This window comes from Zalophus californianus, chromosome 3, assembly GCF_009762305.2.
Source record: "Zalophus californianus isolate mZalCal1 chromosome 3, mZalCal1.pri.v2, whole genome shotgun sequence".
Classification (NCBI taxonomy): Eukaryota; Metazoa; Chordata; class Mammalia; order Carnivora; family Otariidae; genus Zalophus; species Zalophus californianus.
The window spans coordinates 10,478,303-10,504,338 of record NC_045597.1 but is presented as its reverse complement, the minus strand read 5'-3'; the positions used below and the strand labels follow the sequence as shown (position 1 = coordinate 10,504,338).

At 37.8% G+C, this 26,036-nt stretch overlaps 1 protein-coding gene across 5 annotated transcripts in view; it reads right to left on the bottom strand.

The window, feature by feature from the left end:
• NALCN (sodium leak channel, non-selective) overlaps window positions 1–26,036 on the bottom strand; it is a 308,843-nt gene that overhangs the window by 114,319 nt on the left and 168,488 nt on the right. For all 5 annotated transcript variants that reach the window (XM_027590539.2, XM_027590535.2, XM_027590538.2 and 2 more), the window contains exon 14: window positions 7,848–7,985. In XM_027590539.2, coding sequence (XP_027446340.2) covers window positions 7,848–7,985 — 138 coding nt within the window. The remainder of the gene's footprint in view (window positions 1–7,847; window positions 7,986–26,036) is intronic.

The following is a 26,036-nucleotide window of genomic DNA, read 5'->3' as shown; positions in this document are numbered from 1 at the left end:
TACGGGGACTCACCACACGCATCACAAGAGTGTCATCGTTTCCACGGGATGCTTTTACCTTTACACTTGACCAATTCTAAATTATGCAGTCAACCTGCTCTGCCTTATTTACTAATTTTTAATATTTAGATTTACATAATACTTGAATTTATAATGTGGCACAGAATACTACACCAGAATTTTTTAAATGCTGCATTTTCACGGGAGAAAGAGGCTCATGGTCCAGTCCTTCATTTCCTCTTGAGCTTTTTTAAGGCACACGTATACTTTCGACCCAGTGGTATTTAATTTGTACAATGCTTTAAAAAAAAAAGAAGTTCGGGGCGCCTGGGTGGCTCAGTTGGTTAAGCGACTGCCTTCGGCTCAGGCCGTGGTCCTGGAGTCCCGGGATCGAGTCCCGCATCGGGCTCCCTGCTCAGCGGGGAGCCTGCTTCTCCCTCTGACCCTCCCCCTCTCATGCTCTCTCTCTCTCATTCTCTCTCTCAAATAAATAAATAAAATCTTTAAAAAAAATAAAATAAAAAAAGAAGTTCATATATATATATTTATGCTTTGGCTACTCTCCACTTTTAACAGGTCTATAACAGTCCATTATATTAATATGCCAGTATTTGTTCTACCACATAATACATGGCTACCATGTAATAGACAACTGATGTAATTTATGTAATTTATCCACTTCCTTATTTTATGAGCAATATTAATACATTATGAATCACCAATTTCGATGAAAAGGTGTAGAATAACTATTAAAATATCCTAGGCACCTAATTCTTCTAGTTTGCTCAGATTATAACGTCCATTCTCAAGATATTTTTAGCCTTGATAATGCATTTAGTGGGGAAAATGTCACATATCAAGTCCCTGGAAGCCTGGCAAATCTCGTTCCCAGAATTTTTATGAATTGGACATACCAACATATTGGTGGGATTCTGACCTTCTAGCTAAGTGGATTTCAAAGCATCTGTTTCCAGGTTCGATATGGTTCCTGCCCCACTTCCTTAATAGGTGTTTGGCCACCACAAAATCTCTTTCCCTCTCTGACTACTCCTCTCACGCCTCGCACTCTACTGAAAAAGTCGGATCCTCCTGAGCTAAGGTTTTGCTAGGTATTTGCGATGTTTTAAGTTTTATACATTCAACCACAGACAATTAGTCTGATTCCCTTCCTTTACCCAGAACACATTTCAGCAGGGTTCGGGAGATTACAGAATGCAGAGGCAGGTGCGTTCCCAGTCTCATTATTCCCTCCAGTTTTGTTGTGATGGGACCACTCTGCCCAGCACACCAGGGCGCTCACCCTCTCTACCTCACACTCAGCGTTTGGGGCAGCATGACTCAGACTGCTGAAAGTCACAGTTTATTGTGAAAGAGGGGGGCCTTACCATCTGAGAGTGGGTTTTCTTGGCTGAGAATCTCCACCTTTATTTTACATTCTCTCTAGCTCTGCATACAGTCATGTCTTTGTCCTATATACATCTTCCCCTTTCCCTTCCCACTTCTTCTTTAAAGTTTACTTTTACTACTTTCTTTTCCTTACGATACAGCTTAATGACAGCCCATTAGCTGAAATGTCACCTTTAATCTTATTTCGCTCGCTACGGTGAACTTTATTAATAATTCCTTTTTAAAAATTATTTTCAAGCATACGGTAAAAGCACAGCAGGCATCTGGTCAACACCCCATAATCCTGTGTTTTTCTTTTTCCTTCCTACCACTTTGAATCTCACTACCCTAAGTTGTCTTGTGAGCTGTAGTTGGAAACAATCTCTTTTTTACATAGGTCAACAAAAAAGTCAAATGTAATCAGAGCAATGTAAAATGGGATCTGTTCAACACAGATGCACTCTTAAATGAATTCTATAAAACCAAGTTATTTAATTTACACTTTGGAATGCCCATTTTTGTCAGCAAAATATGACTATTCTCAGAAAGCTGCCACCACAGAAGCAAAATCAAGAGATTGCTGTGTTAATTTAAGCACTTCAAAGGTAACAAAAAGACTATCCACAATGAACGCTTAATTACATTTTCTCTCTTTCAGTATTCACATCCCAGGGCTTTCCTTGGAAACAATAATAAAGGGAAAAACACCGAAGAAAAAAAATAGAGGTTTTTCAACTGGATCAGTAAGTCTTCCACAGTCCTTATCCCCTAATCATTGGCAAAAGTGGGGGAAAAGACAAATTTCACAAGCACTCGGCAAACTGCGATCAGGACAGAAATACACAATACATACCTGGTGGATGAGAGAGACATTTTAAAGAAACAATAGATAATGGTTATGAATATGCATTTGCTATACACTTAAGCTTGATTTTCATTGTGGGCTGACAAACTGGTGCCCCCAGGGGGCAATGGAATAGCCTGCTGTTTTTTATTCCAGAACAAACTGCAGCCAGTTTTTTTTTCTTGTTTTGCTGCTTGGCATATGCCTGTCCTTGAAAAGACTAAATCAGGAACTCCCTGGGTTGTGCGGCACCACTGGGCCAGTGTGGATAAAAAACAAAGCGGAGCTTGTATATTTATGTGGACTTTTTTTTTCTCCCATTTGGCTTAAAATGCTTTGTAGTATTTTGCAAAAAGAAGCATACAATTTAAGAAAAATGCTCATTTTAATGAAGCTCAAGCCTAAAGACAGGCTTATGGAATCGAGATTTTAACTTCTAAGTGTTCAGTTTTTTTTTTTTTTAAGATTTTATTTATTTATTCATGGAAGACAGAGAGAGAGAGAGAGACAGAGAGAGGCAGAGGGAGAAGCAGGCTCCCAAGGAGCAGGGAGCCCGACACGGGACTCGATCCCAGGACCCCGGGATCATGACCCAAGCCGAAGGCAGACGCTCAACCATCTGAGCCACCCAGGCGCCCCGTAAGTGTTCAGTTTTTAAGGGAATGTGATGCATATGTCACAGAGGCCTAGGGCCTCCAACCACATACTTATATGTCAATCCACAAACCATTTCCAGCTGTTTCGCTGTCAATATTTTAACTATTTCAGATCAGGGAGGGCTGGATGAGTGCAAATCAGAAATTTATTATGTGGGCACTGATCCCACGGCAATCCACAGCCTTTTATCACTTGTGTCATTAGGTCTTGAATGGCAGGCTTTATTCATTGGTTGGTCGGTCGGTTGGTTGGTTGGTGTTTACCAGCCCTACTTCTGCACCGGTTGTAGGCTCAGAAACGGCAGGGATTAAGCTCTTGTCTAATCTGGCCAGGATGTAGATTGGTACTTAGACACAGGAGCTGAGATTCAGGAAAACGGGGTTGAATCAGATTGAGCTAACTTGATGGAGGCCACGGTAGGGACTGTGGGTTGGAGGACGTCAGGAAAAACAAGGCGCCTGCTGATCATGCTCCAGGCAAAATCTCCAGTGAACTGGGGAAGTGACTTCAGTCTCAAGACTTTTGTTTGGAAATGGAACTATCAGGTTTAATTTAGTTATATGGAGTATTTTCTTTCACTGAACTAATTAGTTCTCATTTTAAAAAATCACTTATAAATGTAGGAATCTGAGTAGCTGATCTTTTGGCTTTAGATATCTCAATCAGGCAAGCTAACTAAATATCTCGAAATGTAAAAAACTTCCCATAAATCTGGTTGGGAAAAACCAATGTGAATTTTATTGCAGTGGTGTATTTTATCTGGCTCACACTACGTACAAACAGTATGTTATGATTACTTAAAGACCTAATGGTGGAAGGCAGAAATTCAAAACAATTAGAAGAAGACAGAGGAGAATATTTTTACTATCTCAGGGTAGGAAAGAATTTCTTAAGCATGAGTCCAGAAAAAATATTGACCAAATAAGTGAAAAAATGATCGTCTTGACCACATCAAAACATAATGTCAAAAGCCCTCACAGATACACTGAAATAGCAAAAGGCTGCCTAAGAGAGGAGATTTGCAACACCTATGGGATTACTATCCAGAGGCTATGTACCACTCCAACAAATGCATTTTAAAAAGACAAACTAGCCTTTAGGAAAATAGGTAAAGCATACAATACAATTGGGTGAATCACAAAGATGGCCAGTAAGCTCATGAAGAAGTGCTCCCTTATTAACAATTACTGAAAGACAAAAATGCAAGTTTAAGGCCAAGTGATGAGACTCTCAAAATCCAACTCATGAGACTCTCAAAATCTTAAGTCTAACAATATCAACTAGAAGTGAGAACATAAGAACACAGGGATTCTCAACACCTGAGAGGGTGAATCAGTACAGCTTGCACACAGAACAGGGGTCAGCAAATATAAGCCCCAAACAGTAAATATTTTAGGCTTAGAGGGCCAAGAGACAACACTGATGATATTCTGTGAATACTTATATTTGAATTTAAAAACGTGAAAACCATTCTTTGCTCACAAGCTGTATAAATAAAGCCTGCGGACCAGATTTGATATATGGGCTTGCAGGCGCATGCTACAGAGCCATCTGGGCAGGATCGAGGATCCTGAATTCTACTTTCTGGCATATATACCACAGAAACTCTCACACAAGTGGACACAGCGTACAAACGTATTAGTTGCAATATTATGAGAGCAAATCATTGGAAAACAACGTAAATACCCACCAGGAAGTTCTGATAAACAAATATGGCATAGTCAGTTATATTCCATATATTCATGACTATACAGACTAATGGCTGAATGAACTTTACGTGTATTAAAATAAAGACTTCGAAAACAGTCTTTGGTGACAAAAGCACTGAGAATGTATGCAGAGTTGGATACCATTTATTCTGAAAATTGCTGCTACTAATCATCTTGAGGAGGGAAACAATGATCAAGTATAAACTGGCCTCAGCATGGTGTGTGGTCATAATAGGGAAAAAAGTATGCAAGCACATCTCCCCCAGGGACGGCCATCAGGGCACTGGGGCAGAGTTCTCAAACTACAAAATTAATATGAATCTTACAAACTAATGGTATAAAATGTAGATTATAACCTTAAATTTAAAGCACTATATGTTTTTGATGGACACATATATATGTGGGAGACTACTGCACTTCATTGATTTTAAGACACTCATTTTACTTTCACATTTTAACTACTCTGAAACTGGAGTGCACCTTATCATCTATATGTATGGTTTAATGGTTGCTTTTTGTTAATACTAAACAAACTAAGTCTTCCTATAGTTGACAGCATGTTAAATTCAGTAAAATATGATTTAAAACTGGAAGTTAGATTCAGACCAAATGCATCCTAGTCATTGTCTGGGAGAAGAAGTGTGGGGAAAGAAGGAAGGATCAAGGTAGAGAAGGACTCGGCCCAGGAAGGGGCATCAATGACATTTTAAACTGATCAGTGATACTTCTACAAATTAAAAGCATCTGAACTAATATAATAATTTTTCAGCACTTATCAATGTATACCCTTAAAGGCACACTCCATCTGATTTAAACTCAGTGTTGGGCATAGCTGCGATCTTCCTCACATTCCACAGCTAAAACATCCTCAAAAATACAGCTCACATGGAGATGGCAATCGTGGAAAGGGGGTATGTGCGGCATCATTCTCCTCATTTTCAGATACACGACAGAGAGGTTAGGGAAGTTGTTGGATTCTTCTAAAGTCACCCATCTTGTGACCCACAGAGCTAGAACCTGAATCTAGACTTTGAACTCCACAGCTATACTCCACCTTATTTCCCAAAGTGCCCTCGTTGCTTTCCAGATTTGGAAAAGACTATGAATAAAAGAAGAAATTATTTCAATTTATAGTTTTAATTTAGAATCACGTTTTGAAAATCATGATGGAAAAATTACAATAAATGGTTTGGGCAGATACTTGACTCAGTAGAATGAAAAGGCAGAATTACATATGGGTTTTCCAGATGTGCTCCGTGGATTCCTAGGAGTGCAGGTGAGCCCTCGGGAGTCCTTGGAGATGCTTCCATGTTCCACAGTCAGTGCCATGGTTTTGACCCATAAGGAAAAATGAGACTGCCCAAGAAGTCAATGCACCAGATTTAACATTTTATTTCATCATATTAGTGATCGCTGTAGAAGTTCACTTGAAGAAAAATTACTTTGGTAAACAGTTTATTAGGCTGAATCAGTTTTTTCTTGCTTTCATACTATGTGAGACTCTCACTAAAGGATTAAATCTATGTGAAAAATCTGCCATGAGGATAGCAAACAAGTATACCGTTTTAATAGAAAAACAATTAGATAGATTATTACCACACATGGATGATTTCAATCATATCTCTCCTACCTTGGACCCATGATCAATAGTCTCCAAGCTATTCCATAGTTTTAAAGGGACTTAGACACAGTAGATGCTTAATAAACAGCTGAATTCACAAATGAGTAAATGAATGAATGAATGAATGACAGAGACTTAAAGGTCCTGGAAGGGAGGATGCAAAGTGCTCAGAGCCACATGTCACGCAGTGCGGGCAGATTTTGCTCTGGAAGCCGGGCCTCCTTCCCCCCTGCTGAATGTTCTTTCCTTTTGTGCATATTTTAAAAGTCACCCCATGTAAAAAAATGCCAAAACTACTTCCATGTGATTCTACTGCTTGAATCTAAAACTTTACACCAGATAACGATGCATCCCCATACACTGCTTGACGGATGTGTCTCGGTTTTGGAAAGAAAGGCTCTGCCTATAGCAAATGCAACCTCCAACACATCTAGTTTCTGAAGCACTTATATGGTTCATATTTAGAATTGGAAGGGACCTTAGCACTCATTTGTAATCTGTTTTATTTTAGTGACTCTTGGACAGAGGTTTGACTCCATGAAGACGTTTTCAGGGATAGTGGGAAACATCGCAATCAAAGGAAACAGTGACATAGCTGAATGACAGGCTGTGAGTCCAGGAAGATGTGGGAACATTCTGGCTCCAGCATTTGCACCCTACGTGGCATTGGGCAAATTTCTTAACTCCTCTGAGCCTCAGTTTCACCATCTGTAAAGCGGGAGCATTACCTACCTTGGTTGTTCCAAATACTAGGAATAAAATTATAAAACATTTTGCTTTTCAATAAACAATAGCAGTTTTGTTTTTTTTTTAATTTCATGTGTTTCTGATAAAGGATAACATTTTGGGTTCTTACTTTGGAACTTTTAACATAATAGAGCTTAAGTTGGCTTCTTAACTACATACACTTTTATTGTAAGGAGATGTACTTTCGCCATTAAAAGACCTGAGGATTACATCCCTTCGTATGTTAAGGTCACATTTCACAATTTTTTTCTTTCTGTTTAATAGAAATGCATTGAAAAGAAAAAAAATCTGCTGTGTGACAGAAGTCAATTTTTCCTGGGTTTTGGTATTAAATTTTCATGATGCTTTTTACAATTTATTTGTAGCTCTGAGTTTTAATGTCCTCCCATGCATTTCTTTCCATCAAAGCCCCAAAACACTGAGCTGACTTCTCACTGTACCCCAAGATCTTCACCTTGTCTTCAGTTTAGTCTCAGCTTGGAAAAGGAAGCGGTGACACTGAAGATCTTGTCTCTACATGATAAATAATAATAACGGCAGCAATCATAATAATGTAGTCTGGCTTGATCCTTAGATTATCCAGAGTGGGAATGCTTAGAGATGATGAAACAGGTACGCAAATGCGGGATTTCCATTTTGTCTCGTCTTGTTTTCCCTCATGTGAACACTTGTATCTGATGGAGACGTCTTACTCAGATCTGAAATCTAGTTCCTCAAGGAGCTCGATTCATAGGAATTGAGACTGGAAGGGACCTCATCTGGTCGGACTATTTACATGGGTTCTCTGGCTCTTGTTCTGAAATGGAAACTAGGCCACAGAAACCGGCTGATGCTCATCCCACTATGGTTGTAAGACAGAATTAAAAAGAAATGCTAAACTCACCAGAGTGGCAAAGAGATGGTACAGAATGAAATAGATGGCCACCACAGGTGCCCACATGTGGCCCACAGCATTCAGGGTTTGGTCCATCACGTCTACCCATCCTTCCTGGGTGAGGATCTGGAACATGGACATAAATGCCTGCGGAGGAAGACAACGGAGGTGTTAAACACTGCTTAGGCGCAAGTGCATTTTAAAATTAGAATGTGGTGTTAGAGGACTCTGGTGTCAACATTATTGATTTTTATCTGATTGATCTGAGGAAGAACAGCCTTAATGCAACAGATGGGAAAGAGCTGAGAACTAAAAATCCTAAAAGCCTGATATCTAACTTTTCAGTGTTTTAAACTAAAATAATCACCCTGAATTAAAATTAGCCTCATGGGTGGGTAAATACTATTGAGTAAATTGAAGGAAAAAATCAGGATCTCTTGTTATTTTTTTTTTCTATTCTCTAAGCAAGCTAAGATTTAACATTTCCAACAGATAACTGAATTTTTATTTTGCTGCTAAGTGCAACTTATTTTTATAGTGAATTGCATTTGATTGTCTAAAGGCATATGAGAATAATAGCCTTAATTTTACTTTTATAGTATTCATCTATCAAATTATTTCAGTTATATTAAAAACAGGAGACTCTATAAGAAAGAAATATTTTCCTTTCTCTCTTCTTTCTTCCTCCTTCCTTCCTTCCTTCCTTCCTTCCTTCCTTCCTTTCTTATGCTCGCTCTCTCTCTCTCTTTCTAATAGAGAGGGGGTGGGTAGCGGGAGAAGGAGAGAGAATCTCAAGCAAGCTCCACACTCAGTGTAGAGCTTGACAGGGCTTGATCTCATGACCCTGAGATCATGACCTGAGCCAAAATCAAGAGTCAGAGGCTTAACCAAAAGAGCCACCCAGGTGCCCCAAGAAACAAATATTTCTAAATGATACTGCCATACAGAGAATAAAGACAAACACACTTGTCATGATTATTTTGTTTTATTTTCAAGGCACAGAGTCAAGACCATGAAAGAGGCCAAGACCTAAATAAATAAATTAATTAATTAAAATAGAGCATTCCAACAGAATCCAGCCAAGCTACAAGACTCATACTTTCTCTGCCAAGATCTTTGGTTAGTTCCATTCTTACAAGTTTTTCTTATTAAACATAGAGTTATATGTACAGCCCTGACTCATGTGTCTTATATACATTAGTGGTCAATAAATGTTTCTTAATGAGGACTTATGATAATGATGATGTCTGGGGAAAGTGAAAATTGGAATCTAGTGACTCTTTAAAAATGTCTTTATAGGCTTTAGTACAATGAAGTTGTAAACTGGACTCTCAGATTCCAAGAAATAAGGTCCAGGATAATACAAAGACGGACAGAGCCCAAGATAAAAACCCTGTTACATTGATAGGATCTTAGAGACAAAATGGTCACTACAGGTAATCTACTCTGACTCTTTCTTTTTGAAGATAAGGAAAATGAGGCTTAAGAATGATAGGTGATTAGCCCAAAGTCACTCTACTAATGTGTGACACTAACAAGTAACACTGAGTCATTATGACTCCAAAGTAAGTCCTTTTCCAAGTATCACATTCTGTGTTCGGTGAGGTATTGAATCTACTACTTTCCAAGCTGTACCCCACAGAGTAAGCTCTCTTAGCAGTTTGCTTTGCTAGGGACACTTCACGAACTGTTTTAGAAGTATGACATTAAATGCCTAGCACATAGTGGACCCATCTGAACAAAGGAGCAATTAATTGTTAAATGATTCTTGTACCAGGAGATAAGTTTTTCCACTTACCCTTTGTCCATGTGTGAAACACTTAACATCTCCTTGAGTTAATTTTTCTATAATCTCATTACCCTACAGTGTGTCTTGTTCACAAAAGTACGAAGTATGCTGTTAGCGATGCTTGAACTCAGCTTTGTCAAGGACAATATAATACTTTCCCTGCCAGGGGGCCTGAGAGAATATTAGCTCTAACTCATCCTAAAAATGCTTCAGAAGATTTCGCAACACGTCATTTAACTTCATAAGTATGCCAACACTTATCATCAAGGGAACTATTTTTTTTCCCTGTGTTTTTTTTTTTTCTGTCGAAGATTTATTATGTACAAAGACAAGGAACACAGGTTCCAAAGATGATTCACAAAAAAATATCAGACTGCTGTATTTTCTTCAACGAAGATGTCACCAGTGTGAAAAAGTGTGTGCATCCTAAAGACTCAACAGCAACAGGGGAAGATCAAAACCCCCACCAGTATAAAGGGAATTTTACCCAACATGGATTTCTTTCCCCCAAAATGACAGGCAAGCTTGTGATTAAATCCAACATCTATTCTTAGTACCTAGGGACCAAAAAATGCAGGTGTACCTTTCAACTGCCTTGGGCACTAACCAAATTAATTTGTTTTCATCCACTACATTAGCTTTCATGAATACTCAGCTATTATGCATTCAGTAAATGCTTGGGAACGTGGAGCTATGGGATTGTAACCCGTTGCTGGCAGATAAGCAATGTGGGCAAGAACACTGGGGTTATCTTCTACTCTCTTCAGAGTCTCAGAATAAAAAAAAAAATCTCATTTCTGTACAGCTTAGCCACCTGAAAATGCATGTTGTAAGATGCTGTGAATTATATTTGAGAGCAACGCTTTGTTACAATGTGTGTCTTTCTAGCTGCTTATGTGGATAAACCAATGAAAATTAGTGCCATGAAATACGTCCATCACAGGCTGAAAATGAATTTGTGCTTTGCATGAAGGCTGCTATTTTATCCAGCAGATTCTTATCTGCTGAGATTTTATCCAGAAATTTAAATCCCGATGATTGAGATGTAACTCAAGTACACCTATATTGTCCACAGAATGTGCGTCCCTTGAAGAGTCTGCTTAGCTTACTTATTTAAACATGGATTGTTAGTGGTTTCTGGAGGCTTGAGGTGTCAGGCATTGAAATGAGGAAGACACAGTTTCTTCTACCAAGAAATTTATAATCAAAAGTGATAGAATAAGATGAAAATGGCCAACTCTAATAAAAGGTAAAATGGAAAATATGGTGTATAAGAGAACTATGGTAAAGCTATCAGGGAGCAAGTGAGAAGTACAAATGTATCCCTTCTGGGTGAGGCAAGAACTGTTTGGGGAAAATGATGGCAAGTGATTGTCATGATGAAAACAAGTATGATGTAAATGCTGGAGAAGGGGGCAAGGAACAAAGACCTGGAGGAAGTCCTCTCTTTTCTCCAAGCTACCCGCTGTTATGTAATGCCAATCTCCTACCCCGTGGACCTCTTGCCCCTCCTTATGGGTTTCCACCAGCTCTTTATAAATTAAGAAAACTAGTCTCTTATCTGTCATATATGTTTAAGGTATTTTCCTCTATCTGTTTGTGGCATTTTTGCAAACATTAATTTTAAATTTCTATGTGGTCTAATTTGCTATTATTTTATCTAAGGTAAAAAACAAAACAAAAAAACTTCTCTCATTGGAATATTAGACTTAAATGTACGCGTACTTTTATGTTCCCTATTTTGTTACGTTTAACATGCTTAACCAGAAGTCACTATTTAAATCAGTCTAAATCTGGAATTTATTTTGGTATAAGAAGTGAGATAGGAATTAATCTTATTTTTTTCTTTCAAATAGGTGATCACCTGACTCAGCATAATATAAATGAAAAAAATCTATCTTTTCAATAATTTGAAATACTCCCATTATATACTGAATACTCATATAATTTCAGCTCTAATTGTAAATTTCTATTCTTCTCCATCAATCTATCTGATCTCCAAATTGTCTAACAATTGTACATTTCTTTTAATAACTGGTAAGATTCCTAGCGGCTCCTCATAAACTTTTGTTTTCAGAATTCTTTCATTTATTTTTATATATTAATTCCTCGAAACATCTTGTTTTATTTGTTGAGATCACATTAGTCTAAGAAAAATTGATATTCTTATTCTCCAGTCTCACGGAAATGTTTATCTTCCCATTTATTAAGTTTTTATTCATGATTCTGAACAAATATTTCTTCTTATATGGTTTCCACACATTTCTTGTTAAGCTGATTAATATTACTTTTCAAAAGTTTAGTCAAGGTGATGCCATATCGTTAAAATATTGCATAGTGAAGGAACGTGATGATGGGTTTCTTAATGAATGATAAGCATAAGCTATATGTTTTTCAGTCCTAATTGGTCTTTCATGCTTGTCAGTACATTGACAATCAACAGATTGATAGTCAGTATGTTGACTATGAAAATATTGTTCACTGTGAGCCCGGTAATGTTCTCAAATCCTACTTCCTCCTCCAGGGCTCCAATGTCTGACCTATGTGGTACCAGAGGGAGAATGTTCCAGATTGAGCGGCTCCCTTTCTCACTGTCTGCTAATTGCTCAGAATCTGGCCCAGTTTAATGCACTTTATTGGAATCTTTGCTTTCTTAACACAATGTTCAGTTTAGTTTAGTTTTGGTTGAAATTTTCTGATTTTTTCACACATTTCATTGGGAAAAGAAATATATATTTTTTCCCAACTACTTCCTATACTTTCCAGATTCTCATGGATTTTATCTATTGTTTGGAATAAGTTCCACTGTTACGCTCCTATAGATGTTCTTCCTGAAGCCTTCAATTACCCCAAAACCATTTGATTCTTACTCTCAGATATTTTTCGTGGGGGTCCTCTTACTACTTGCTTTAATTTGGACTAATTGCTTTTCATATCTGCTCCACAGTTGTCAGGATCTTGGTTTTTAACTTTCTTATCTAAATCTTTTGTTCTCTCCATTATAGCATCAGAAAGTCATCCCAGAATCTCATCCCTACTCATGACAGTCCTGTTTCAATGTCAGCTGGGTTTTCTTCTCTCTGTTTTGCTGTCTTTGTTTGAGGAGATGGGTCTGCAGGGACAGAAGTGTTCACCGGGGCTATGGGAAGTCCTGCTTGGAATATCAAGCTTCAGATATTTCTTCAATTCAGATAGGTCCCAGAAATCTTTACTGCTGCCAGAGCCAACCAGTCCCAGGTGTTGGCAGCCTCCCATTCACCGGCTCTCCCAGCTGTCTCCAGGGGAGGGCAGATAGCCTGATTCTGCCCGTTTGGGTTCTCGGGAGAGAGGGAGAGAGGACAAGAGGGGCTCTCCTTACCACCATGCCCCAGGGCCACCTGTCCCCTCGTGGCTTCTGTTCTCTTCATACTCTCATGGTGCTAAACTTTTGTTTATTACGGGAGATAATTCATTTGTGGAAATTAGGATTATTTTGCTTTCACTCTCAAGCTTTCTTCCTAGCTGGGAAAAATAAAATGGTGAGATCTAGCAGTTTATTTTCTCAGGTAAAACAGCTGGAACATGTCATTTCTATACTTGGGGGTTTCTTGTCCTTTTCCAGGCCTATGCATGCTCCCATGGCCTGGTCTCCTCAAATTGAGGGAGATGAGTACATGTTTTAGGATTTGCTTTTCCAATTTATGTTCTTCTCAACATCTGAAAAACAGGCTTAAGGCATGAGACTAGAGAGTTCATCCTCTATGATTTTCTGTTTCTCTCCCCCTTTTTTCCCTCCTTCGTAGTAGCTGCTATTCAAAGATAATGGCACAAAATTGTGGCCTTGCCTTTGTGTGGTTATTGCTGGTGTAATTTTTTCTGGCTGATAATTAACTATTTTATTTGTTTCCTTAAGTTTTAGGGACAGAGGGTCTGTGATTTTGCTATTGCACCCCTCAATTCCAAACCTACAGATGTAAATAGGAGTAAACAACTTTGTTTACAAGTGCTTTTACTTTTTAAAAGAATTTTATTTTTTTCTTTAGAGAGAGTGAGAGCATGTGCATGTGCATGCAAATGCGGTGGGGGGGAGGGGCAGAGAGAGAGGGAGAGAGAGAATCTTAAGCAGGCCCGAGCCCAACTCCTGAGCTCCGACATGGGCCTTGATCTCACCATCCTGAGATAACGGCCTGAGCCAAAATCAAGAGTTGGTCACTTAACTCCTGGGTGGGACTGAGCCACCCAGGAGCCCCTACAAGTGCTTTTACTGTTTTGATTGTGAATGACATAATCCCATATTAAACACCACCATACAGGTCAGTCCCTTTCATACTGGAGGTGCTTGGCTACACTAACTGAATCAGGGATGAGCCGTTAAGCAGAGAATGGCCAGTTGCACTTAAGGTGATCAGGAATAAACAAGTCAGCCTCATCAGAAAAGAACTAAACCAATCAAAAACATCTCTAATGAGCCTCCAGTGGAAGCTATAGAGAAAAATCACATTGTTGGCTGTAGCATCTGGAGGTGAACAACTGAAGACTAGCTATACAGGTCAGTAGGAGCAAGAGGGGTCATGGAAAAGTCAGAGTTATGAGCATGTTGATAATCCAAGGAAGCAAAAATCTCTGAATGAACAGAAGTTAAGTGGGAAAAAAAACACAGAGTATGGCAATGATGTTCACTGAATGGAGAAGAAAGGTTGTGAAAATCACTGGTTCAGGGAGCACCTTTTTCTAATTGGAGTGCATCATATTCCTCAGGTATGTGGGAACAAAACAAAGGGCAAGACCAGAGTAGAGGGTGAAGGCTTCAAGGCAGGAGTGTGACAAGGCAAGCTGTTCCAGGGGTGATGCAGGAGAAAACACATCTAAGAGTAGAGAACCAGGGTCCTGGGGTCACTGAAGGGCACGAGCACTGCAGTGGAGAGCCACAAAATTCACTGTCAGCCCTTCTCAGCCTCCTTTGCTGGCATCTGCTCAATTAATAATCTCTACAAGCTACAGAGCCTCAGGGCTCGGTCCTCCGATCTCTTTTGTGCCTCTCAACACTCACTAACTAGCTGGTCTCACTCATTCCAATGCCTTTAAATACCGTCTATATACTGATGACTCTAGTCCCATATCTGGAATCAACTCCATGTCTCCACTTGGATGTGTATCAAACAGGAATCTCAAGCATTAGACATTCCACATCAAACTCTTTATGCCCTATTCCCCAAACCTGTTCCTCCTGTCTCCTTCCCATCTCAGAAGAATGAGAGCTCCATTCTCCAAGGTACTCAGGCCAAAACCTCAGCCACTTGGTTCTTCTCATTTCCTCACATCCTGCATCCAGCCTATAAGGAAATCCTGCTAAATCCAATCTTGCTTGGTTCTTGGACTCAGTTCCACATTTATTCTCAATACTCCCTGATATCATTACTAAAACAGCTAATTTCCCCAAGTAGCCCTACATTTTGGTGCTATCCTTTCTGGTCATAAACTGACACTGGGGGACTTGAATAAAAATAAGACAACCAAAGAGGGAGAAATAAGAAAAGTATTTTCATAGCTTCTCTTTTATTGCAACTAATAGCCTTGAATGTCGATCAAAAATGGGATGAACAATGTCCCCTAGACCAGGCTTCCACCAGGGCCAAGGGCCCATGCCAAAGTATTGGTGGTAGGTTGATCAAAGACAGGACATCTTTTCCTCTCTCAAGGCCCCAAGGATCCATTCTGACACCAAATCTCTTTCTGATGGACCTTCTTAGAGTTAGGTGAAAGCAATGCAAGAGTACTACCCTGTACTGAAATAAACAGGCTATAAGTCTTTGTCCAGGCCTTGCAAAGCAGTTCATAACCCTTTAAAAAGGTATCACGGATGCCTTTTGAAAACTTGATGCCGCAATGCATGTTTTGGGTTTTGAGTATATGTGGATATCAATTTAGGTTAAATAAATAAATAAATATTCTTAAAAAGTAGGATGGGTAAACACCTCAGGTTTTGGTCAACATATAGCGAGCAGAATATACAGTATGATCCCATCTGTAATATACGAATCTAGATGTGTTCTTGTGTGCCTCAAAATGATTGAAATCCTATAAAATAAACTTAGTGCTTTGGGGACTGGAATGGGAAGGACTGAGGAACTAGGAAGGGGGGTAAATACTCTCTTTCGAATTTTTTAAAGTAATAGCTTTACTGAGGTATATTTTACATACCATAAAATTCATCGTTTAAAGTCTACAATTAAGTGTTGGGGCGCCTGGGTGGCTCAGTCGGGTAAGAGTCCAACTCTTGATTTCAGCTCAGGTCACGATCCTAGGGTCCTGAGATCAAGCCCCGTGTTGGACTCCTTGGTCAGTGGGGAGCCTGCTGGAGAGTCTCTCTCCCTCTTCTGCTTCCCGTCCCTCCCCCAAAATAAATAAATTTAAAAAAAAAATAAACTCTACAATTAAGTGCTTTTAGTTTGTTTTCAGAGTTGTACAACATTACCACTATTTAATTTAAGAACATTATCTCTGCCTCCCCTCAAAAACTATGTACTCGTTGGCATTCCCTCCCCATTCCTCCCTCCTGCAGCCTTTAGTGACCAATATACTTTCCGTCTCTACGGATTTGCCTATTCGGCACATCTTCTATAAATGGAATCATACAATCTGTGGTCAGGGTTCATCCATGTTGTAGTGTGTATCAGCACTTTATTGCCAGTTGATATTGCATTATAAGGCTAGACCACATTTTATCTATTCATCAGTTGATGGATATTTGTTTTGTTTCCACTTTTTGGCTATTGTGAATAATACTCTATGAACAGTCTTGTACAGGTTTTTGGGTGGACATAAAAATTCCTTTTCACTTAATATGCCTTTTACCTGTTGTATTAAAATATATGTAAAAACAGATATTTATTTTATTTTGAAAAATATACACATTAAACATTTTAAAATATGGTGAAGAATACCACCCATGTTGACATACAATTTTCATTTTACCAATGTAATTTACATCTGTTTTATCTATCTTTAGCTGGTTTCAAGAACTCTCTCTACAATAGATTTGCTTTGAAAATGAAATCCATTTGACAACTTATATAGTGGCTCAACCTTTTTATGGGGAGTGTCCCTGCTGTGTCTTGCTACCAGTCAGATCTAAAATAGAAGATTTGACTTGATGGTATTCACTGAGTATAAAAGTGACACCTCCTTTGGTTTTAATTGTCTTAATTAGTCACCTACTCAATGTCCTTTTTTCTTTCTCCCCACTCAAAAAGCAGTAATATGTCAAGGAGTTTTATCCTCTGAAAAACCCACTAATGTCATGATCCTTTAATATTTTGTTGTATAGTTCCTTTTATTTAAAACTTACTCAACTATTCAAAGGTGTAACTTTTAAAAGAGATTTATTTGAGAGAGAGAGAGAGAGAGAGAGAGAGCATGAGCAGGGGGACGGGAAGAGAGGGAGAGAGAATCTGAAGCAGACTCTGTGCTCAGCACAGAGCCCGATGCAGGGCTCATCCCACAGCTGTGAGATCATGACCTGAACCAAAACCAAGAGTTGGACACTCAACTGACCAAGCCATCCAGGTGCCCCTCACATTTAGAATATTTAAAATGAGAGCAATAAATAATAAATCTTGGACTTACCTAATGTTGGCTGGCAAAATCATGACTGATCAGATCAGGAGCATGTATGCATACTATCTATATCCTGATACCTAGATCAAGGTCTTATGGAGAATTGGGGGGTGGAAAAACCTAATAAAAATGACATTTTTAATGTATTTTAAAACATACAGTAAATAAAAGCTCTAAGAGCAACCACTTACTGTGGCAAAACTAGGTTATCCATAAATACAAACTCTGTGGATTTGAAATCTGGAGTGAAAATGGTAGCATTTCTTTACTTCTGACTTCTCCTTAACGGTTTCGATGGAATTCCAGGGTCCACCAATTCAATTATATTTTCCCCAGTTCTCCAATCTCCATCTTTCTGTCTTTGCTGGCCAACTCTTAGGAAAAATGCCAACTCCTAGGTGGGTCTGACTCTTTGAGGCTGTGCCTACCCATCCGGCTGCTCTGAGGAGAGGGTTACCCCTAGGAAAATGGGGCCCCCTGCCCCTGGCTCCCAAAGGGGCCTCAACACTGTCAGCAAGGCTCTTCCCTGTTTTTGGTGAGTTCATGACCAGCCACAAGCTTTCCAAAACGTCTTGTCATCTGTCATCTGACTAGCTTCATCCACCTCATCTCTGCCCTCACAAGAGACGGCCTTTCTGGAGGGGAGAGCTAAGAGTGCCGTTTAAAACAGAGCATGAGCATAAGACCTCGACCTTCTGTGAGTGGCAGAGCAGTAAGGCAAAGAACAAAGTGTTTAGCTTTGTAGTCACAGGGCCTGAGTTTGGGATCAAACCGCTGCCTGGCTTAGCGGCTCTGGGCGAAATACCGAGCCATCCTGACACCAAGCTTCCTCAAATGTGTGATAGTGTCACTCCGAAGACTGTTTTGAGAATCAAAATAAATACAGTATGTGTGAGGACTTTATAAACACGAAACACCATACAAGTAATATTTTTTAATAAAAATTTTAAAAATCTCTCTCAAGGAAAAACAACTTTAATAACCCTTCTTTAAATTTCAGAATCCCTATACAGTCTCTATGACTTAAAACTCTTGATGTCGTATCCAGTATGATTTCATTTTTATAAAGTTCAAAATTACATTGGACAAACTATATTTTTAAGAAGATATTTCCTTTTCGATACATGATTTTGAAAGTGTGACTGGCTTTGGTGGCATCATTTTATCTTTGAACTAAATAATGCCCTACCTATGCTAGCTGTATGTGTCTCTATTTTATGATCTATTAATTGGTACTGGCTGTCAGTTTGAAAACTTTGTTTTCATACAATATATTTTCCAGTCCATCTTCCCAGACTATATTTTACCTGTAAATTACAGAAGAAGGCTACAGTAAATGTTTTGTTACTAATAGAAACTGATAAATTGCCTTTCGGTGCTGTTAATTCATCTGAGCATTTATTGAATAAACAGTAAAAATCACGGTGTCTGCAAATGGATTGATAATAGACAGCTAAGTAAAACAGGATCTGTGCTTGAAGTTATCACATACACTGAGATCTGAAAACACAGTGAAACATCGACTGGATTTTGTTGTAGCGCCGTGTTCTGGAAAGTTTAGTCACCAGTGACTTTTATTTTTTTATTTTTATTTTTTTAAAGATTTTATTTATTTATTTGAGAGAGAGAGAATGAGAGATAGAGAGCATGAGAGGGAAGAGGGTCAGAGGGAGAAGCAGACTCCCTGCTGAGCAGGGAGCCCGATATGGGACTCGATCCCAGGACCCTGGGATCATGACCTGAGCCGAAGGCAGTTGCTTAACCAACTGAGCCACCCAGGCGCCCCTACCAGTGACTTTTAAATGGTAAAGGTTTTGGAGCCATGTGGGTCTCTCTCTTTATATGAACTCTTTTGGAATTTGAGATCTGTTAAAACCAATTCCTTTTGTTGTTAGTAGAAGTGAAATATTTAAAATATTAATCTCTTTATAAAATGATTATGCCTTATTCCTTGTCACTGAGAAAGAAATAAAAGTTGAAACTGAAGGTTTTAATTAATTCTGTGACTGCCTTTTATATTGACAAAAAAGACCAAGCAGTTCTTTGCTTTTTTTTCCAAAATGAACCCACATTATTTATTTCACTTCTATAATTCCTAAAATGTGCTTGTTGCCAAGCATTCCATTTAAACGAGTAAAAAAGAGGGGGGGGGGGGAGTCTGTTTACTGGTCAAATTTTAGACCACTACGGAAAAGCCTTACTGAATCGAGACTAAAGTAATTGGCCTTAAATGTCAATATGAGCTTGAATGTAATTAGAAGCAAAGCAGACATCAGAACGTTATGCCTACTCCAGCAGCAAATTACCTACACTTAAATATAATTTCAAGAGTAAAAGATGTCAGAAACTCATTTGCAAAAGCCAGTGAATCTTTTTCTCGTCCCAAAAGTGTCTGTAGGTGTATCCAAACATCTCTTTTCTTTTAAACAGCCACATGCTTGGGTTCACTTATACCTATAACACCGTAACTATGGACAATTCAGACAAAATCATGGATTTGTAGTCTCCTGGGATTTCTTTCAGGATAAGATTAAAATGACATGAGGAGAGAGGCTGAACCATGACTAGCGTTTATATGGTGCTTTCCAGCTCCTGAAGCAGTTAATTGTCCATTATGTAGAACAACGTGAGCAATAGCTCCGTGAATGATTACTGTATGTACTGTAGCCTCCACTGGCCGTCAGAGGCCTTACATGATTAACCTAGGCCTGCAGGTAGCAAATGGTGGCACTGGGTCGCTAGGCTGGGATCTGTTGCCTTCAAATTCCTGCTGTCCTTTTGAACACTGTAGGTACAAGACATCTAATAATTGCTGATTTCCTTTCATAATCTAAATTACTGAAACAAACACTGTAATATTTAAATTTTAGAAATTTTGTAGTATTTAAAACATTTACCTTCTTTGTCTTACACAGTACTGGGGTACATGTCTAAAACTCCAATTATGCTCAACTGATTAATGAAAAGTAGATATCTCCAGTATCTTCTATTCTTTGCTAAAATAAGCTCCACTCATTAACATTTTTCCATATGGAAAGAATATAATGCTTTCATTTTCATGAGACTCTAAAATGACAGAATTTTAATTTGTTTTAATAATAAAAATATATTAATCATTTATGACGTAAAGGTTAAAGTTCCTATATTAGAAACATTTATCTTAAAGAAAAAAGATCAAGATGAACTGAATGAACTTAAATTTTTCCTCTAACAATCTTTCTTGCAGAGCATGATATTTTTAGTTGAAAGGTGTACTTCCCACCGATTATGTTGAAATAATTTTGCAATGCAACCATCTAGCTGACAGAACAAACAGCTGTGAAAATGAGACCTGGAGGTTTATGCAAATAGGAAACTTCTGAATTAATTTTCTTCATAGAACAGACTGTCAAGTTTCTGGGAGTATTTATGCCCTATTTCTTAATTAGTGATTTTGCTAATGTCAGTCATATTAAATTTTCATGATGTAAATGATGCATTTCATTGGCAAATATGTGCTATAAAAATCGCAGATGAAAGTTGACATTTTACTTTTGGTGCAATAAAGATTTAGTGATATATACAAAAGAAACAGGGCTCCTAAAAGTGCAGAAGTGTGTCCTGTTGTTAAATGAGCTGAGGATTTATCAAGAGAAGTTCGGTAACGAACGTACCACGGAGTCTACACAGGAAATTTCAGTGTTTTCTTACCATTGGTTTGTATGACAATGCTCAAGAACAAGGTTTTTCTATGTGGCTTCAAATCGAAAGCAACTATGGTCAGAAAAATCTTATAGTTTTGCATTTTCTTTTTTTTAAACCTACACTTTAGAAATGGAGTTTGCCATTGTTTGCTCTCTTTGAACGGGCTTTATCATTTTTCTTCACTAAGTTCACAAATAATGAGCTTCACTGCAAATTATATTGTCTGCTCTTTTCTATCACAAATATAGATTTCAAAGCCTTGCCTCTATTCCGATAGTGCTTCTTTAGCACTCTAATACCTTAAAAAATAGATTTGATAGTTGTTTACAAATAAATGTTTAATTGAAATGATTTGACTTTAATAAAGGCTGATTTTATAAGTCATGAACTAAAATTGGTCTTATTATATAACTAAAATTAGTCTTCTACAACTTTTATGTCTCTGGTAAGAGTAGATATATAAAGGGACACATTATATATTTTTTCCTGGACATTTATATGTATTTGAAACAAAACTGAATTCAGTTACAAACATAGTTGTTATTATGCTTTTTTGCTTAAAGTTTTATCACCTCCATGAGTGTCATGTATGGCTTACCTCATAAGTTAGGCTGTAAAAATATAGTTTTGATAACTGTATGACATGCCACCACATTTAAAATTTATTTAGACATTCCATGGTGGTTGGACATTAAAGTTGTCTCAAAATTTTCACAATGCTACAAAGAGCATTTTTTTAAAGATCAATCTTTGTGTGCATCTCTGGTTATTTCCCTGGAGTAGATTTCTAGAAATGCAATCACTAGATCAAAGAGAAAAAATGCTTTTTTGGTGTCTTCATATATAATGAAAAATGATTCCCAGAAGAGTTACACAAATGTTCATTGCCCCGTGCAATGTCCAAGAGCCAGCAATGCACATCACCATATGCCAGCAATGCACATCACCATTAGCCAAAAATAAAAATAACAAACAGATCTTGTCCATTCAACACTTTCTTTCTGACATGCATTATAAATTAAGGTTGTATCTTCATGTTTTCCTTTGTTCTTAAAAATTATTTATGGTGGTTATTTTTGACTTGTTTGAAAAGTCAAACTCATTCTTTGAGGCCTAGAAATTTCTTGACCATCCAAGATGAAAGATGATATTTTCTCTTTGTTTTTCACCTCTTCACACTTCAAATATCCTTGCTCTAATTCATCTGGAAGGCATTTTGATACAGAGTACAGGGAGCCTCTGGTATCCCCAATATTGCTTGTTTGATAATAATTAGTCTTGTAATCACTCATTGTGACACTTTCTTTGCCAGATGTCTTTTTAATGCATGTTTGTCCATTCATTTGTATGTTGACCCTAAATCACACTCTTTATTATAGTAGCCTTGCACATTTTCTTGTTGGTTCTCGCCAGTTTTTGATGATGCTCCTCATTGCTTTTTCTTTTTATTATAACATCTATAATGTGGGGGAAATACTTCCTTAATAGGTTTTTTTGGGGATTACATTAGATATATGCAGATATCTATATGTGTACTTCTCTCTCTCTATGGAAACTTCTTGTTATAAGGGCCTCGCATGTAAAAAGTTTCATATACAGTAATTGTTACTATCAGTAATAATGACCCCTGGGGAAATGTCTTCCTTGACTTAATCAGGAATAATTATGCTTCTCTACAAAGTAGTTTGTTTTTATCTTATTATCACTCTTCATCTACCTAAGTCTATATTTGTTAGAAAAACTGGAGTCACACTTGTGCCTCAACTCCAGCAAACACGGATGTCTTCACGGTGCGCTTTTGTGTTTCGTTTTTGTGTTCACTGTAATTTCGACTTTGTTTTCCCTTTAGATTAATTCTCTTAAATTTGGCTTAAATTTATTTATCTGGCTATAATCCTTATTGACACATTATATTCTTTTTGGAATAGGGCCGAATATAATAAACATTTCTTTGCATGTCTTGTTGAAGTAGCAGCGATTTTAAGACTACTTTAATAATTTTTATATAGTTAGATAATGCAGAAATATATTCTTCCTTGCATTCCAAGACAGTGCCCCCTTTCTTTTCTTTTGCCACGTCTTTTCATAAGCCCCATTGGTTTTACTGCCTCTTTTCACTCAGCCTGAAAAATGTGGCTTATCCAAAAAGAAAGGATACGTGGTATTGTCCACACTATTAGTGGAATTATTTTCTTGTCACTCATATTAATATGCATACTTTATCATCAAATTTCCAGTTTTTCTTACAGCAATGTATCCAGTACATCTCTGTTGGTTTGAAGCGGGATTTTTGTCCTTTGCCCACTGCCTTTTCCCTAGGATTCTGAATTGAATAAAATGCATGTGGAAAACTAAAATAACAACAAAAACAATGGAAGCAATACTACAGACCAAATCCTGACCTAGCTACCAGGATTCTTTCTATATCTAGTCCCTGCCTGGCCTCTACTATTTTTCCCTTTTTGTATTGCATTATACAGGATAACAGGATGTAAGCTGTTCATTTCCATTTGCCTAGTACAGCTGCCCTCACCCCCTCACCCCTAGTCTGCACACACATGTACTCAGCTCACTCATGTGCATACATAAACTTTATCCCATCATGCTTCCTGAAAATTAAGGTTTTTAAAAAATTGATTTATAGAGAAGATGTTCAAGAAGGCTGGAGACAGTCCTCTGCGTGGGTAGGCAGCTCAGCTCAGGGTTCACTGACACTCTGGGTATTATACCCAAGGGGTGGGCAGTAAGAAAGAATGAATATATGCATTACATTAAGTGGTCCTGGGTTTAATCCCATATATGGAATAGTTAATAATTGATTTCAGATACTGGCAATAATTTGGCAGTTGGTTTTATCTCTCTGTAACGTGTATATATATATTACTACATATATGCATATATGTAATGTGTATATATATGTATTACTGTATATGTTACTTTTTGTATTTCTGCAGAGAGTTACAAAGAACTGACTAAGTAGAATATTCAAAACTGCAATTGGGGTTACTACTTTCAAGATCAGGAGATGTAGCTGGCATTCCAAATACATAGAAGCAAACACAGAAAGTTAGATAAAGTGAGGAAATAGAGGAATATGTTCAAGATGAAAGATCAGGACAAAATCACAGCAAAAGAGCTAAATGAACAGACATAAGCAATATGCCTAATTAAGAATTCAAAGTAATGATTATAAAGATATTCACTGGACTTGGGAAAAGAGTGGAAGACCTCAGTGAGACCTTCAACAAAAAGATATACAATATTAAAAAAATGAACCAGAGATGAAGAACTCAATAATAGAAATAAAAAATATACTAGAGGGAAAAAACAAAAAACAAAAAACAAAACCCAAACAACCAAACAAAAATATACTAGAGGGAATCAATAGTAGATTAGAGGATGTAGAAGAACAGATCAGCAATCTGGAAGACAGGGTAATGGAAGTAACCAAGCTGAACAGCAAAGAGAAAAAAGAATAATAAAAAATGAGAATAGAGGGGTCTCTGGCCAGCTCAGTCATTAAGTGTCTGCCTTTGGCTCAGGTCATGATCTCAGGGCCCTGGGATCGAGCCCAGCACTGGGCTCCCTGCTCGGCAGGAGGCCTGCTTCTCCCTCTCCCACTCCCCCTGCTTGTGTTCCCTCTCTTGCTGTGTCTCTCTCCGTCAAATAAATAAATAAAATCTTTAAAAAAAAATGAGAGTAGAGCTAGGAACTCAGCGACATCATCATGCATAATAACATTTACATTATTGGGATTTCAGAAGAAGAGAAGGAGAAGGGGGCAGAAATCTTATTTGAAGAAATAATTGCTAAAATTTTCCCTAGTCTGGGGAAGGAAACAGACATCTAGATCCAGGGAGCACAGAGAGTTTCTAACAAGATTAATCCAAGAAGGTCCACCAAGACATGTAATAATTAGAATGGCAAAAAGTAGTGATAAAGAAAGAATTTTAAAAGCAGTAAAACAGTTTACATACAAGGGGAACCCATAAGGCTACCAGCTGATTTGTCAGCAGAAATTTGCAGTCAAGAAGAGACATGATATATTCAAAGTGCTGAAAGGAAGAAAGCTGGAACAAGTAATACTCTACCAGTAAGGTTATCATTCACAATAAAGAAGAGATAAAGAGATTCTCAGACAAACAAAAGTTAAAGGATTTCATCACCACGAAGCCAGCCTTATAAGAAACATTAAAGGAAATTCTTTGAGTAGAAAGAAAACGCTGTAACTAGAAGTAAGAAAATTATGAAAAGAAAAAACCTCACAGGTAAATGCGAACATATGATAAAGGTAGTAGATTAATCACTTATAAAATCACTATGGAGGTTAAAACACAAGAGCAGTAAAATCAATTATATGTACAAAAATCAATCAAGGGATTCACAAAATAAAAGGGGCCTGTTTTTAAACTTTCAGTGCAATACAGAAAAGTGAGTACTCATTGTTCAGTTAATGCCCCAATCATTTACTAAAGCACCCTTGTATGTTGGGCTATGTGATTACTGCTAGGTATTTAGTGTGTCATGCTGAGAAACTGGGTTTCCATGACATTTAAGAACACCCCTAAGTATACTCCTTGTTGTATTTTATTGCCTGTTACATTGCAGCACATCCTCTAAAATATGTACTACTAGTCTGTTTTTAATGATGGGGAATTTAGGTAGTCATGAGAGGACAGTTGAAATGTCTAATCACAGACGGTTTTTTTTTTTGTAGGCAAGACTCAACAAAATATTTAATAATATAGTCACCTTCTCATTAGAAAACATCCTTACAGAAGTTCATCTTAACTGAGGCAAATATTCCTCATTAATGGCTCTCATTTATTTCTGAAGTTGGTGGAATGGAGTAGATTGATTATTAAAATAATAGTAATGTAATATGGCAATTAATATTGGAAAACTGCAAGTGAGAAGATGGGTAGGAAACCAAAATATGATGAGGTGCAAAAAGGTCCTCCCCAAAAGAGTGCCCATCTGGGATTCAGGGTTGGAATATAAGGATGCTTTATTCAAGGAATAATTCTGATAACTGCAGTTCAGTGGACTAATGATGTCAACACACAACGGAAAAGACAGCTGTCTCCGTGTGATTCATGCTGCGTTAAAGTCGCCCTTTAAAAGGAAGT